This window comes from Otolemur garnettii, unplaced genomic scaffold (genome assembly GCF_000181295.1).
Source record: "Otolemur garnettii isolate 467f Iridium unplaced genomic scaffold, OtoGar3 scaffold00058, whole genome shotgun sequence".
NCBI classification, from domain to species: Eukaryota; Metazoa; Chordata; class Mammalia; order Primates; family Galagidae; genus Otolemur; species Otolemur garnettii.
Window position 1 is genome coordinate 298,992 of NW_003852453.1, and position 16,714 is coordinate 315,705.

Here is a 16,714-nt window from a genome sequence, read left to right on the forward strand (position 1 = left end):
GCCTGTAGTTCCAGCTACTTGAGAGGCTGAGGCAAGAGAATCGCTTAAGCCCAAGAGTTTGAGGTTGCTGTGAGCTGTGATGTCATAGCACTCAACCATGAGGGTGACATAGTGAGACTCTGCCTCAAAAAAAAAACTAGGGCGGCGCCTGTGGCTCAGTGAGTGATGTGCTGGCCCATATACCAAGGGTGGTGGGTTCAAACCCAGCCCCAGCCAAACTGCAACAACAAAAAAAATAGCCGGGTGTTGTGGCAGGTGTCTGTAGTCCCAGCTACTCGGAGGCTGAGACAAGAGAGTCACCTAAGCCCAGGAGTTGGAGGTTGCTGTAAGCTGTGATGCCACAGTACTCTACCAAGGACGATAAAGTGAGACTCTGTCTCTTAAAAAAAGAAAAAAAAAGACAAAAGGGCTTAGTCAGACGTCCTCAAACTACAGCCCACGGGCCACATGTGGCCCACCGAGGGCATTTATCCAGCCCACCAGGTGTTTTTGCCACCACTGCCTGTCCTGCTTAGTGGCCAACTTGTTCCAGGGCCCACAGTCAGGCCCTCCAATGGTCTGAGGGACAGTGAACTGGCCCCCTGTTTAAAAAGTTTGAGGACCCCTGGCTTAGATGGTGGAATGGCAAAGATGAGGGTAAAGCAGTGGCCTGAATTGGTGTCAGTGTCTCAAGACCCTCAGTCCATTTCTCAGTTTTGGTCTCCTCTGGGTTGGATTCTTTCTTAGGAAAGATCTGTCCTTGGAGTGTTTTTGCTGGTTTTAGCCATTTCCCAGCTTCAGCTGAACAGCTTTATAGGACAGCTTCTTCCAGAGTTTCACCAAAACTCCCAAGCCACACTTTTATCCAGGTTGGGTCACCTGCCCGTCCCTGAGCCAGGCAAATTGCTGGGACTTTGGCTAGCCAGGTCTGTGTCCCAGGGCGCCTCCAGATGTGCCCCCAGGACAGGCATGATCTGTTACTAAGGAGAGAGGGCACTCAGCATGAGCAGCAGGTACCCCATCAGCTTGTGGGATAATCATATGGCTCAGCCTCTGTGGAGAGGCACTTAAGGGCCTCTCTCCAGCCTTTGGTGCCTATATCAAAGCCATGTCTCTGGTCTCCCCTCGCTGGGCACAACTGCCATCTGTGACTCCCTCCTCCTGCACCACTATTCATGCCTGTGCCCCTTCGCAGGCTCGGTAGACATGCTCTAAGTTGGGGTCCTCAAACTTTTTAAACAGGGGGCCAGTTCACTGTCCCTCAGACTGTTGAAAGGCTGGACTGTGGGCCCTGGGATGAGTTGGTTGTTAAGCAAGACAGACAGTAGTGGCAAAAATACCTGGCGGGCCGGATAAATGTCCTAGGCAGGCCGCAGTTTGAGGACGCCTGCTCTAAGTGTTCTCAGGTTCCCATTACATCGGTGGGACTATTTGCACACCTTGAGTTTCATTTCTTTATGTGCTGAAGGTGCTTCAAGGTTCTGGTCCTTGCCTGGCCCCTTGTAGTGTTCCCATTAGCACTTAGTGGACGGGGCTTGGCATATCCTGGCACTAGAGTCCTTGCTTGTGTTCTAGCAGGAACATGATTTGTGCGGTCTCAGGCATGGAAGGGCAAGCCACCTCCCGTCTTGTCTGTGAGAAGAACAGCAGGTTTTTTGTAAGAACCAGGGCCTGTCACTCTCCTGGAATCCTGGAACTGTGAGCTTGCTTCACATGAAGCCCAGGGACTGCTTGCTTGGCAGGAGAAAAGTTGGTCTCTTAGTAAAGGAATTGATTCATTACATTCACAGGTTCCTGGGATTAGGATATGGATGTCATGGAGGGCCATTATCTAGCCTGCCACAGCCACTCGTCTAACAGGTGGTGCCAGCAGAGTTCTCTTCTCATGTTCTAGACCAGTGTTTGTCAACCTGTTTTAATCTCATGGCACACTTGAGCCTATAGTTAAACTTCCACAGCACACTTAAATTATGTTGATTTAAAAAAAGAGCAAGAAGGGCAGTGCCTGTGGCTCAAAGGAGTAGGGCACTGGCCCCATATACCAGAGGTAGTGTGTTCAAACCCAGCCCTGGTCAAAAAAAAAAAAAAAAAAAAAAAAGAGCAAGAAAAAAGAATATTCTTAACGGTGTTTTGAATTTCTTTTAAAAATAATTTAATTAGTGATCTTTAAAATTTTCCACGGCACACTGGTTGTAAATCACTGCCCTGCGTAGTTCAGGGTGGGAATCCTGGCTGAATTATGCCATGCTTTCACAAGATACGTGTACATTTTTTTCTAGACATATTTCTTATATTCTTGCATAGACAAAAATATAAGTATTTTTATTTTGAGCCAAAAGATAACATATTGTACATGGCTTTTTGCATCAAGATGCATATATGTGCATACACAAATACAGTAGAACCTCTGTAACAAACTGGCCAACCTGTGGAGGTGTCAACATAAGGAGCTAAGCCTGCTGCACTGATATGCACATGTGGTCATGTCCTGGCTCTGAAGATTAGTGATCGTGAGGAGGGCAGTGCAGGGAGGCGCTCCACTGTGGAGGTTCTATTGTTATGTGTGTTCATGACACACACGTGCACACACACTTAGATGTCATGGAGTAAACTCACACAGGAAAGTAGCGTGGCCATTTTTGCGAAGTCATCAAGCCTGATTACAGGGGTGCTTTCCAGAGGACATGAGCACGTCGTCAGACAGTCCCACTGCCACACTCGGAGAAGGCCTCGGGAGGTGGTGAGGAGGCTCCTGTGTCCACCTCGTTGCTCCTTTCCCTCCCTGTACTTACGGCATTTCTGCAAACTGATGGATCACACTCTTGCTGTTAGTGTTCATTTCTCTAAAATGGCTGGTGAGTGTTTCTTAGCAGTGGTAATTTGAGTCCTGAAGCAGGAAACTCGCCAAGGAGAGCTGCAGGGCGCTTGCTGTGGGCCTTGCTCCCCAGGCAGCTGACAGACGGACCATGGTGCCCGTGCCCAGGCCGGGCTCACTTAGCTTCTATTCTGTGCTGCTTTGCTGAGCACCTACTGAGTGCTGCCTTAGAGGCTGAAATGAGCCTCCAGAGACCTGGCTCCTGCCCTGGGGAGCTTGTGCACCTTTCTGGGGAGAAGGTGACTGCCCCCTCCTGGGTGCCACACTGGCTGCTGTAACGGTTGTTTGCTGCTGGTGTGCAGTGAGGGGACCTGGGCTGACAGCTGAGCTCCTTCTGTTTCATTCCCCTGCTGCCTTCCTGTCCTGCAGCACAGACATGCTGCCTGCACACACACCCCTCATAAAAGCAACAAATTAGGTGCTGTTTTCCCTCCATGTATCTGGCTTAAGTGAGTCAGGCAAATGTGGTGGCCCCTCTGGGCATCCCTGGAGGCCACACAGCAGGGGTGGGGTGGGGGGGCAGTCTCCTCAGGTTTTGTGGGAAACAGGACACCCATGTGATTCTGGGTCTAATTCTGACTGGGAACAATTTAAACAGCAACACAATCTACATTTTGGTTTTCTTGGGGTTTTATAGGCCAAGTACAAAGCAGAAAATGCATAGAAGATGTGATTCACTTTGCCTGGGAAGAGAAGCTGTTCCTTCTGGCTGACGAGGTGAGAGCCGCCCCAGCCCCCTACCCCCACCCCAAAAGGGTTGGAGTAAGATTTCTCTTATGGGCAGAGGACCAGCACAACTGTTCTGCAGCCAAAAAGAGCTTTATCGATGTTAGAGGAGCGACTCTGGCCACAAGTGTGTGGACAGTCAGTGTTTCAACCTATGGAACCTATCATCCCTTTGTTTGTTTAGACTCTTAGTTATAAATTTCAGAAATCACTCTAAACTTAAAAAAGATCATGGGGTCACAGCTGTGCAGCTGGATCCAGGGCCTCAGACCTCATCTTCCAGATCCTCTGCTTCTTCCATTCTTCTGTGTTGGCTTCATATCCAGGCCTGGTATCTTCCCAGTCTGGAAAGTGGGCCTTTTGTCCTGGGGGTTCCAGCAAATCTCAGAACTGAGCTTCCTTGGTTCAGTTTGGGTCACACATCCACTTCCAAACCAGTCGCTGTGGCCTGCAGATTGGCCTGGTCCAGAGCAAGGGGTGGGGTCTCTGCCCTGTCCTCAAACCACCAGGTGGGGACAGGAGGGTTATTCCCTGAGGGCAAATCAAAGGCTCTTACCTGAGAAGGGAGAGAACGTGCCCAGTAGAAGGAACAGCTGATGGGCACTCCACACAGCTCGCAGCCCAGTGCCCCCAAGTGCTTCTGTAGCTACTGTTTGATCCTCACAACCCATGAGAAAGGCATCTTAATTATACCATGACTGTTGCTTCTTGAGCCCTGTTCTGGAACAGAGGTCTGCTCATTAGTTTTCCACTTTGCAAGAAATAAACAAGATCCCTCAAATCCTCATTTCCTGTCCTATTCATCTCTGCGTGGTTTCTGACCAGCTACGCCCCATGGCTTCAAGCACACAACCTTCCTTTCTTTGACAAGAAACACGTTTACCCACTACATCATTGCCTCAGCTAGTAGGAGATGGGCCTAAAGTCTTCGCTTCTAAAGGAGAGAGGGGCAGCAGAGACAGATGATTTTCCCTGCAACTTGGTATACAAACAGCCCCTTGGGTCTGGGAGGAGGAGGATGCCAGGCGTGTTGGAGATGGAGCCAACAAGCTAACCCACAGGGCCACAGAAAGCATTGGTTTCCTGATCCTCCAAAATGAGCATGGAAAGTTAATCTCAAAGGACAGAATGGGGTGCTTGCCCACGGTTAATGCTGGACTCTGGACCACGAGGAACCAGATAGGCTGGGTGCTGCTCTAGCAGTGGAGACTGGGCAGAAAGACAAACAGATTCCAAAGTGGGTCAGTGTTATAAAGGAAATTCAGTGGAGTTAGCTCTTCAAATAGGGAGGTTAGAGAAGAGACTTTAACTACTACCACCATTCATGTCATTAGAGGATGTGCACTTTGTGCTTTAAGAGGAAGACCTGCATGGGAAGGTGGGAGTCCTTGGTGTCACCACTGGTCAGATGAGGCAGAAGGAGAATCTGGAGGTTGGTGAGGGCTGGGTGTGGGGGAAATTGGGTGAGCACCTGCCCTATCTGGACCTCAGTGCCCAGTGTGCGGCCTTGCCTTTGTGTTTATTCTGGAAAGTTCCTGCTGGCATGTTCTGGCTTTTCCCCTGAAGTGGCACTGGAGGCTGAGCTGACTCTCCAGGGCTGAGTTGTAGGTCACCTGGGCCTGCCCGGGCCTGCAGGGGCTTTATCCCCTGGGCAGCAGCCTTCGTGGGCTCAGGCCTCCCAGAAGGTGTGACTGTCCCTATTATGTTCTCCCCTGCAGGTGTACCAGGACAACGTGTACTCTCCGGACTGCAGTTTCCACTCATTTAAGAAGGTGCTGTACGAGATGGGGCCTGAGTATTCCAGCAACGTGGAGCTGGCCTCCTTCCACTCCACCTCCAAGGGATACATGGGCGAGTATGTGGGCCTCTCCTTCCCTACTGCCTTGGGGCTGGCTTGGTGCCTCCTCACCACCTGCCTCCCCCCCCCCCCACTTCTGTGGCAAGGAGGTCACCTCTTTATCACTGATGCCCATCTGAGAAGCAGGAGGAGGCAAGCTGCAGTCCTCTCGGGGATAGCCCAGGAGTGTAAGGACAGCCCTGGTGCCAGGGCTCAAATAAAATGAGACCATGCTCAAAAGAAACCAGACCACCCTGGACAAATGAAGGAGTTGAAGACAGGGCCTCACTCACTTGCTGTTCTCTGCCAGCCCTGCCCCTGTCGCTCTAGCGCTGCTGTCTGAGGACTAGGGAAAGCAGGTTGAGTGGACAAAACACTCTTAGGATAACAGGCCAACCACTGTGTGCAAGGCTGATGTAGGCAGTAGGTGACCTCAGAGACCAGCAGGCCAGCCCCAGTCCTGCACCTGTGTATTCAACTGATTTTAATAAAGTACCTACTGTGTGTCCAAGTACTGATCTTGGCACTGAGGATATAGCAGTGAGCAGACTGCAGCAGTACCTGCCCTCACAGAGAGAGGTGTCAGATGGAAAAAAACAATGAGAAGAGGCAGGAGTGCCAGGAGGTGGGATGAGGGTCAGGCCTGATAGGACAGCCTCCTGAGGAGGTGGCTTTTTAGTTAAGGCCCAAAGGACGGGAGGGAGGGAACTCCATAGATAATCTGGGGGAAAGTTCCAGAGTAACATGTGCAAAGGCCCTGAGGTGGAACCAGCCTGACATGTTTGAGGGGCGACCAGGGGACTGTGGCAGAAGTGGAGAGCAAAGAAGTCAGGGGAGGCCAGACACCCTGGGCCACTTCAGGACTTTTTACTTTTACTCAGAGTGAGCTGAGAGCCCGCCTGACTTTGGAGGTCACTAGACTCCTGATTGCTGTGTGCTGGAGGGTGGGGCAGAGGTGAGGGCTTATGTGGAAGCTGTTCCAGTCCCCCAGGTGAGGTATCACAGACTAGGGTAGAGACGGGGTGAAGATTCCTGGCTGCATTTGAGGGTGGACCTGTCAGAGTTTCTGGTAGAAGAGAGACAGGTGTGAGAGAGAGCAGTCAAAATGGGTTGCCAGGTTCCTGTTCAGACAGGAGGAATGACAGTGTTGCCATCAGCAGATGAGAAAGGCCAGGATGGGTGGGGGTGCACGTTTGGGAGCAGAGTTTGCTTTTGGACATGTTAAATTTAAAAAATGGCAGTTTGACAGGCAGAGTGGCTCATGCCTGTAATCCCAGCACTCTGAGAGGCTGAGGTGGGAGAATCGCTTGAGCTCAGGAGTTCCAGACCAGCCTGAGGAAGAGTGAGACTCCGTCTACTAAAATAGAAAGACTAGCTGGGCATTGTGGCAGGTGCCTGTAGACTCAGCTACTCAGGAGGCTGAGGCAGGAGGATCGCTCGAGCCCAAGAGTTTGAGGTTGCTGTGAGGTATGAGACCACAGCACTCTACCCAGGGAGACAGAGTGAGACTCTGTCTCAAAAACCAAAAGAAAGCCAATTTCATATCCAGATAGAGAAGTGTGAATCTGTAGATCTGGCTGACATCGGAGTGGGAGATGTCAGTGTGTGAGTTGTTAGATTGCTAGAGCTTTGAGTTTGGACAGCTCACACAGAGTGAGCATAGAGAAGAGGTCCAGGGTCTGGGCTGGGGCCCCTTCTGCTCAGAGGTCGGGGGTGGAGGAGACTGAGAAGGAAGAACCAGTGAGTTTGCAGCTAAGGGTGTCCATTCCCAGCACTGTGGGACTCTCCTATGTGCCAGGCATCAGCAGGGGGAGGGTTCTTGTTTGTTAGTCTGGGAAGCCAGTGTAACCGTGAAGCTTGAAGAAATATTTTGACCCGGTCAAGGGAGCTGTCCCCTCGGGTGAATTTCTGCCAGTCTTTCTGCTCTCAGTAGCAGTGCTGGCTCCTTGCTAGAGTTTTATATGCTGAGTAGCTCTTCTCCTACATAAATCAGTTCTCTTGTAATTCATTTTCCAAACTCAAGCATGTTTTACCTACTTACCCATCTACCCAACTCTGTTACTGACTACTTTCCAACAGCCAGTTCCTGGGACATTGGCATCCTGAGTTATGTCCAGTTGTTCTCAGGTCTTGGTTACCTAGGACCAGACAGCTTTACTCAATTTGATCTTCTGCTCATCAGCAGAAGATTAAGCAGAAAGCTCTTTCTTTCCATTTTTGTTACGGGAAACTTGTGGGGTCCCAGAACTTACCTTCCTGCCTTGAAATGTTCAGTCCAGGCATCAGATGGGAATCTTTCTTTGCATGATCCCAAAAGCATTCTGTCAAGCATCTCATTACGTCAGGCGCCCTGAAAGGGTGGTGCACAGAGGAAGGTGACCAAGTTCCTGCTTCGGTGTGCCTGCGTTTCTGTGGTCATTAGTCTGAACATCAGTGGTCACAGACCAGAGAAGGAGGCATAGCCCTAGGAAGTGTGGTTAATGTTGCTGATGTGATTCAAAAAGACTTTTTGTTAATTGCCTGTCCTTAGCTTATATTCGTATGATTTGAATGTATCAGTCAGGATTCTTTTGGCTGCAAATTATAGAAACTCAACGTGAACTGGCTTACACTAAAGAGGCATTAAAGAAAAAATCCATGTTGGTAAAAGGTGCAGAGGTAGATTTGAATCAGGGGCTTAAAGATGTCAGTGGGACCCTAAGTTTGCTTTCTGGCCTTGTCTGGTTTCCCTTCTCAGTTCTGTTCTCCCTTTGATTGGCTTTGTTTTCAGGCAGCAAAAGTCCTCACACTGGTGCTCACTGGTATGAGTAAATTGTATCCTCACCTCTGGAGGTTGTGTGGGGTGAAGATGCCAGGCCTGTGCCATCTTTCAAGCAGGTCTAGTGTGTTAGTCAGCTTTAGGCTGAGCCTCTATAACTAAGGGGCCCCCAAATACAGTGGCTCAGCCAAGGCGGGAGCTCACCTGTCTTTGACATAGTCCAAAGTAGAGGGACATCTGGGTCATTCAGGGACTGGGGCTGGTGGCTCTGCCTTCTCAAGGTGAGGTGTCCATCGCTAGCACTGGAGGAGGGAGGGGAGCAATGCTCTTCCGGTGTGAAGGAGTGAATTTGCACATAGTACTTCTGTCCACCTCCCACTAGCGAGCACCTGCCCTGTGGGTTGGGGGGACAGTTGCAGGGTCTGGCTGTCCACGTTGCTCTTTGTTGAGGTCTTTCTGTGACTGGTGGTCCTGTCCTTCTCCTCAACCCTGCAGGTGTGGCTACAGAGGGGGCTACATGGAGGTGATCAACCTGCACCCCGAGATCAAGGGCCAGCTGGTGAAGCTACTCTCTGTGCGTCTGTGCCCTCCAGTGTCAGGACAGGCTGCCATGGACATTGTCGTGAACCCCCCGGTGCCAGGAGAGGAGTCCTTTGAGCAGTTCAGCAGGGTGAGTCTGCTGTGACCTGTCTGCAGCACTGCTGCTGCCAGTGTGTTGGTGACTTCCTGCTATGCCAGTGCCGGCCTTGTCAGGCTGGAGGGAGGCTTCCTGGGGTGTGGCCTCCAGGACTTGCCCATGGTTCCTGCTGGTGCCTGAACTACTTCTGAGTTGGTTAAGTCCGAAGATACAGCTGGACCTTGTTCTGAAGCAGGACTGAGTGTCTCTGGGTGGGTTGTCCCTTTTGCTCTCACCTGTGAGCATCATAGCTGGTAGGCATCCAGTGGGAAGGACCTCACCCTGATGACACTCAGGGCACTTTGTTATGAAACTTGAAGGAAGAAGGGGTAGAGATGGGCACAGCATTAGCCCTCAGACCCAGGCTGACCTCTCACTAAGCCAGGTCCTCGCAGCTCCACAGGGTCCAGTCAGGACCCTCTGGTGCAAGTGGCAGACACCTAACTCGGACTTGTTTAAACCCCAAAAAGAACAAAGAGGAATTATGGGTCATGTAACCTAGAAGCCAGCTCCCAGAGGGTCTAGGCTACTATCTTTTCTTTTTTAATTAATTGCAATAAAATACACATAACATAAAATTCATCATCTTGATCTTTATAACGTGCAGCTCTGTGGCAGTAAGGACATGGATGTGGCTGTGCAGCCCTCACCACCCTCCATCTCCAGAACTTTCTGTCATCCCAGACGGAAGCTCCGTGCCCATTAGACCCTAACCCCCAGCTCTCCTTCCTCCCAGCTCCCAGGAACCGCCCGTCCAGTTTACCTTTATGAATTTACCTGTTCTAAGCACGTCATGTGAGTGGCTTCATACAGCATTTGTCCCGTGACTGGCTTATTTCATGGAGCATGACGCCCTTCTGGTTCACCCATCCTATAGCCCGCGTCATGATAAAGGCCAAGCTGTACTCTGTGTGGACAGACCCCCCATCGGGTTTATCGGTTCACCTCCAGGCTCACCTCTCACCCCTTTCCCCATCTGCTCTTGCCGAAGGCCTGGGCAACTCTGCTTTGCACACATGTCCAGCTCTGAACCCGCCACCTGCTCTGATTCGCTTTGCCTGGGCACATGCCCCATGCACAGTGCACTGATTAAGAGTGGGAAGGGTGGTCCACACAAATGAAATGGTGGGGCCTGTTCACCAAAGAAGGAGCTGAGTCTTCTGTCCAGAGCCAGGTGCTTTCAGGCAGATGGGCTAGAACTGGTGTCCTCATTTCCAGGAATGGCTTCCTGGTGCAAGAATAAAACCCATGACGTGTGCTACGTGTATATAGGCTAGCAGGAGCTCCCCAGCTATCTGTGTGCCACACCCCAGGGTGCGTGGCAGGCTCTCAGGCTGAGCATTGGGGAACAGTCCCTGCAGGGGATGTGTTCCACTCACCTCCCTGCTCTGTGCTGCTGGACCAGAGCTTGTCCCTCTCAGTATGTCCAGCAGAGGCCGGGCCAGTCTGTTCCCAGAGATAAACTGACTTTCTCTTTTCTGTCCCTTCAGGAGAAGGAATCAGTCCTAGGTAATCTGGCCAAGAAAGCGAAGCTGACAGAAGACCTATTTAACCAAGTCCCAGGAATTCACTGCAACCCCTTGCAGGGGGCTATGTATGCCTTTCCTCGGATCTTCCTCCCTGCCAAAGCTGTGGAGGCGGCTCAGGTCTGCAGTGCTGGTGCTCACAAGATGCTGGGTTGGGGGCCACTTCTTGCCTTGGGGAGCAGATGTGCTGGCTCTATGGGCTGCACTTTTTAGACTCCTCAGCCCACTGATATTCACTGTGTGATGAGGACAGGTCCTCGGAGCCTGGGCCCAGCGCTTGGCAGTGGACACACCTGAGGTCAGCACCTCGAGGTGCTGCTCTGGACTCTTTCACGCTGCTGCTCTAAGTGGGTGCTATGGTGCTGGGGCAGCATCAGCAGCCATTCCAGCCACCTGAGCAGTGCTTCTCAAACTGAAACGTGCACCCCTGGGGGCTTGTTGAGAGGCTGATTCTAGTTCACTCGGTGTGCGAGGAACCTGAGAGTGTCCTCTCCAGCAGGTTCTTAGGTGGTGCCACAGGCTCCACTTTGAGGACCAAGGGCAGAGCCATGTTCCTAAAAGTGATGGCTTCACCCACCCCCCCATGCCTCCTGAGTGCCTTATTGGACAGAACCAAATCCCTGTTGCTAGAGCCTGAGAACCTGTATTTAACAGGCTCCCTGGTGGTAGTTATGCGGGTGGCGGTTGTGTACAGCAGTAAGAGAAGCACAGTGGGCAAGAGAAGCTTGCTCCCTGAGGGCCCTCGCTGGGTGCAGACCTCAGGGCCCCGTCGCCAGCACACTGTGGGCCTGGTGTGCAGGAGGCAGCTGTTGGTGGGGCTGCCTGGGGTGGAGTGCGGAGGACACAGGCTGGTGTTCCTGACCAGGGGCAGAAGCCCAGCTGTCTTGCAGTAACCTTTAGCTATCTTGTTCTAGGCAGTGGCCACCAGCATTGCCCCAGCGTCCTGCCTTGGTCCTTCAGGAGAGGGAAAGATGACCTGCTGTTTAGATCTTTGCCTTTGAGTTCTTAGTGGTGTGTCCGTACCATGCAAAGGTGGAAACAGCCCCTGACTGCGCCCTCCCTCCTGCAGGCCCATGAGATGGCCCCAGACATGTTCTACTGCATGAAGCTCCTAGAGGAAACCGGCATCTGTGTCGTGCCCGGCAGCGGCTTCGGGCAGAGGGAAGGCACCTACCACTTCAGGTCTGGCATCCTTTCCCTGGGATTGTCTCAGCTTTGTCTGGGGATACTTGGGGCTTTTTTTAAATTTCAGATTAATATGAGGGTATAATCAGGTCACGTTGTTCATGCTTGTCAGGTCAAGGCCCTGTTACAGCTGTGCCCTTCACCCAGGAGGTGTGCTGTGTACCCTCACATTGTGCAGTATGGGGGCACACCAGTCCCCATCCCTCCTTTCTCCTCTCGCCTCCTCCTCCCCCCAGGCGAGTGCAGTTGAGTTTTTCTCTTGTGTAGGCAGTATCAGATCATTAGCTTATCTTACTGGCATTATATCAGAATTGAGTACATTGGATACGTTTCCATTCTTGTGATTCTTTACTAAGAAGAATGTGTTTCAACTCCATCCAGGTTAATACAAAAGATGTAAAGTCCTCATCTTTTTAATGGCTGAATAGTATTCCATGGTATACGTGTACTATAACAAGTGTCCTCAAACTATGGTCCCCAGGCCATATGCAACCCGCCTAGGACATTTATCCAGCCCGCCAGATGTTTTTGCCACCGCTGCCTGTCCTGCTTAGCAACCGACTCATCCCAGGGCCCGCAGTCTGGCCCTCCAGCGGTCGAGGGACAGGGAACTGGCCCCCTGTTTAAAAAGTTTGAGGACCCCTGGACTATAGTTTATTAATCCATTCATGGGTTGGTGGGCACTTGGATTGTTTCCACATCTTGGCAGTTGTGAATTGAGCTGCAATGACTCTTGGGCTTCTTGACATAAAGGATAAGGCTGGCTTAAGAGATGGAGAGGTGTGTAACTCCTCCCTTGAGTTACAGCCCCTTGTCCCGTCCCGTCTGTCCTGCTGAGCCTTGCTCAGCCTGCCGAGGGACTGAGTAACAGGGCAGGCTGCAGGGTCACGGCTTCTGAGAGGTCTTCCTGGCTGTCCTGCATCTCTACTTCACAGCTGCTGTCTGCCACATCCCCATCTGAAACATGCCCAGCAGTGTTTTCTTTAGTTCCTTGTTCTCTTAAGCACCATGACAGCAGCACACAGCATCCTAGAACTGCTGGCAAGGAACACGTGCTTGGTTGCTTCTTGGCTGCACCGTGGGCCACAGCACTGCCTGAGAGCCCAAAGCAGCTGAGGGGCCGCACCCTCTGTGCTACAGGACTGGCACCACCCACTGTGATGCCTCTCACAGGGTGCCCAGCTCTGCCCCCCAGAGCTGTGCTGGCTGGAGCAGCTCAGCAGGGGTTTCCCCACTGCCGGCCGTATCCACTCAGAATAGCTGCTTCTCCATGCGCATGGCTCTCAGATGTCTCCTGCAGCAGATGTTAAAAGAAGAAATGGCATGAGTTGTCTGCACCTGGACACCCATGACGTAGTCAAGGTCATGGGTGGTGGCCCCCAGATGGGCAGACGGTGGCCTTTTCAATCTACTCAAGCTCGCCTCAGCAATTCCCAGCTCACACAGTGGTGATCAGAGGCTGCCTGTCAGTGGGAGCCTGCTGAGGGGACCAGAGGGCAGTGTCAGTCACTATGGCAACTGGGGATGCCTACTGGTGGTGGTTTCACTGCCAGAGTCTGACCTGTTTGTTTGTCAGGAACAAGACCTGCTTTGTCTCTAGGCCAGGCCACGAATCCTGCTCTAAAGCAGTGCTTTTCAACCTTTTTTATCTCAGCACATTTGAACCTATAAACTTCTGTGGCACACTTAAATTATGTTGATCAAAAAAAGAGTAAAAAGTATATATATATATACTTACTGTGCTTTGAACTTCCTTCAAAAATAATTCAATTAGTGATCTTTAAAATTTTCCATGACTCACTAGTAGAAAATCACTGCTCTAGAGTAAGTTCTGTTCTCGGGTCAGAATGGTGTGTAGGCCTTCTGCAGTCATGGGTGGATGAGTCTTTGTGAGCTTAAAGGCCACCTCAGTTTATTGCTTTTGTTCATCTGTATTACTTGGGTTAAAAAAATGAAAAGCATAAGGCCAGGGGCGGTGGCTCACACCTGTAATCCTAGCACTCTGGAAGGCCAAAGCAGGTTGAGTGCCTGAGCTCATGAGTTTCAGACCAGCTCTGAGCCAGAGCGAGACCTCATTTCTAAAAATAGCCGAGTGTTGTGGCAGGCACCTGTAGTCCCAGCTACTCAGGAGGCTGAGGCAAGTAAATCACTTGAGCCCAATGGTTTGAGGTTGCTGTGAGCTTTGACGCCACATCACTCTACTGAGGACAACAAAGTGAGACTCTGTCTCCAAAAAAAACCCCAAAAAAGTATAAATGGCAGAAGAATGAGAAAGTGGCTTCACAAATGCTGAGCAGCTTCCAGGGGCTGGAGCTTTCAAACTGGCTAAGACAGACCATCCCTCCCCACAGCCTTCCTGCCCTCCACTCCTAGAGGTGAAAAGCCAGTTGTTGAATTCACTGCTCTCTCCTTTCCGGAGCTGCCGGGCTGATGCCACTCTCTTTCCTGACAGAATGACCATCCTTCCTCCAGTGGAGAAGCTGAAGACGGTGCTGCAGAAGGTGAAAGATTTTCATGTGAAGTTCCTGGAGAGGTTTGCATGAGGACGCTGGGCCCCAGAGGGAGGCCCCGTCTTTGGTTCTTTCTCCTGCCTGGCCTGTCCCTGTGACTCTGCCTTGGGCCTCTCGGCAGTCACTGGTGACATTCATCATCATTTTGCCCCAGGAGACTTCTTTCTTTGTGCCTTGATGTTGGGAACACTTCTCTTCTGAGCAAACGTGAATTTACAATGTCTTGGAGGCTGTTTTAGGGTTTTTTTTTTTTTGATGCAACCAAAGTAGAGGGCAGATGTGGCCAGGGTTCTCTGAATATGTGACTGTTTTTGCTTTGGGAACATTCATTTGGAGTTTCCAGCAATTAGGGTATGTTGGGTAAGGTGTTGCAGCTCTGGAGAAATAGTCAGGTGTCAGGAAATGTATGACTTAGCCATGGTGAGGACTGGGAATCCACAACTCACCAACCTGATCTGTGAAATAAAACCCTCAGTGGTGTGAAAATCTACTCCTTCCAATGGCAGAGCCTGCAAGTCTACAGGAGCTCCGGGAGGGCCACTGTTCTGGCCTGGAGAGAGGCGACCTATCCCCAACAAGAGTGCTGTCCCCAAGGGCAACACATGGGGACAGGATGCCAGACTAGGTTTTGGAGGACATTGTGGGTCAGAGGGTCCTGCAGGAGGAGAGAGGGGTGAGCCAGGCTGCAGGTGGGACCAGGTCTCCCTTGTGAGCAGCACGGCAGGCAGTGAGGAGTCTGCACTCGGGCTTTGGGGATGAACATGTAGAAGCTGGACCCCAGCTGAGAGGTCTGCCTGGACCCCAAGGACAGAGGGTGGAGCCCAGCAGCACCTCAGTTGGGTGGAGGGAATTCTGCCTTGTAGCATGTGGATCCATCCCTCCAATGATGCCTCTTGCCCAAGGGTTCGATGGAGCCTTTACACATATGGTCTCCTACAGGTGGCAACAGCGACAAGGAAGGAGGGAAAATGTCCTAATCCAGGAGGGGGATCCTGAAGGAGGTGGCCAGCAGTCAAGCCCCTGTAGTTTCTTGAATTGCTTCAAATCCAGATGTGATCTATTTCCCAGGCTCTCGATTGGTAAAGGTGCCTGGCAGCTTGGCTGCTGCAGGAGTAAATGAGAGCTGCCTTATATTGCAGTGTGTTAACACCAAGCGTGTCACCCTCACGTCACCTGCTGGCTCCCCTCCCGCACTCTGACCTGTCCTCTCTCCAGGCCGGAGGGTAACAGCCACCAAGCATGCAGCTTCCCTGGGCCTTAGGGAGCCTGGGGAGGACCCTACCCACACTGTACAGACATTGGCTGCTACAGGCAGCAGCGGGCTTTGTCCTCGCTCCCCTTTGCCTCCTCCTGACCATCTGCCTTCCCCAGGGGAAAGTTAGGGAAGTCATGGCCAGCTCAGGAGTCTGGGGGCCCAGCATGTCCCACAGTGGAATGGAAGGAGCTAGAGAGAAATCTGAAGAAGCTGAGGAGTGAGGTTTGAGTGCAGCCTCCTACACTCTGGGGCCATGCAGAGGAACATGATAGAAAACTTCAAGTGTCATTACTCACTAGCATTACAGCCCCTCTGAAGAAAGTAGCCACACTCTCAAATGACAAAGGGAATGTTTTAAAATTTTTCCTTCCTTAAAAAATTGAAAAACTTGGATTCATGCTTGCTGTATGGTGTACAAAACCAGGGTGTGTCCCAGAGTCACGAGATTTCTGGTGGAAAGTAAATAGTAGAAGGTAGTATATTTTTATATTTTTGTAACAATTGCTTTTTCATGGGGAGGAGAAAGGGTTAGTATTTATAGTCTTAACAAGTCCAGTAATTTTTTATAAATCTCTTCGGATTATAAATAACCCCTAAAAACTTTGCAATATTTACATGATTTTTTAAAACATGCTGTATACATTTGGTTTGCTTTTAAAAAAATGATTAACAAGGTCGGCTGGTTTAGCGGTTAACTTCAGGTAGGAATGCTGATCATGTAGACTTGATTTTCTACAGCTTCTATCCCGGTGCCTTTCCTGTTGGGGCACCAGCTGAAAGAGTTGTGTGTTATCTGGGGTCGCACTTTGAATCTACACCCAGGAAGCTTCTGCCGCTCTTCCAGATCAGTGCCGCCGGGAAGCTTACACTGGGCGGTGCCTCACATGGGCATCAGCGCACACCTCAAGGCCACTGGTTGTCCCGTTCTGATATGTGGAGTTTGGGAGAAAACAGACCTGCCCATGGCTGTTTTCCCACCTAAGTTCTCACAGCCTCCTGACGGAGGTACTTAATGATAGATCTGCTGTAAATTTCTAAACAAACAATAAAATACGTGTCCAAAATGGTAACTGCGTTAGCTTTTCTTGTCATTTCTGTCTAAAAATTGAGGGGACGTAACTCATTTTACTTCTTCAGCGCTTTGTGGTTTAAGTGCCTTGTGGAATGAGGAGCAGTTTTTCTTAAACATTACATTCCAGTTGCAGCTGCTGCTTTTGTCACGTAAAGTGGAAAAACCTTATGGATTCTTTGAAATAGAATGTTGTTAAAATGAACAGCACCCATGGGTTTCTGATAGACAAGAACTGACAGCTTCTGCGGAGGGGCTGGAGGAGGGGGTGGGTGGCAGGTGAGGGACGGGAACTGAGTGTTCAGGGCTCCATTCATC

The 16,714-nt window shown here is 51.0% G+C and overlaps 1 protein-coding gene across 1 annotated transcript in view; it reads left to right on the top strand.

Annotated features, from left to right (window-relative positions):
- Positions 1 to 16,397, top strand: part of GPT2 (glutamic--pyruvic transaminase 2) — a 40,301-nt gene extending 23,904 nt beyond the window's left edge. Inside the window, exons 6-11 of the mRNA XM_003792520.3 lie at positions 3,492 to 3,571; positions 5,299 to 5,435; positions 8,671 to 8,845; positions 10,342 to 10,497; positions 11,447 to 11,559; positions 14,015 to 16,397. Coding sequence (XP_003792568.1) covers positions 3,492 to 3,571; positions 5,299 to 5,435; positions 8,671 to 8,845; positions 10,342 to 10,497; positions 11,447 to 11,559; positions 14,015 to 14,105 — 752 coding nt within the window. The 3' untranslated portion in view covers positions 14,106 to 16,397. The remainder of the gene's footprint in view (positions 1 to 3,491; positions 3,572 to 5,298; positions 5,436 to 8,670; positions 8,846 to 10,341; positions 10,498 to 11,446; positions 11,560 to 14,014) is intronic.
- Positions 16,398 to 16,714: the final 317 nt, after the last annotated feature.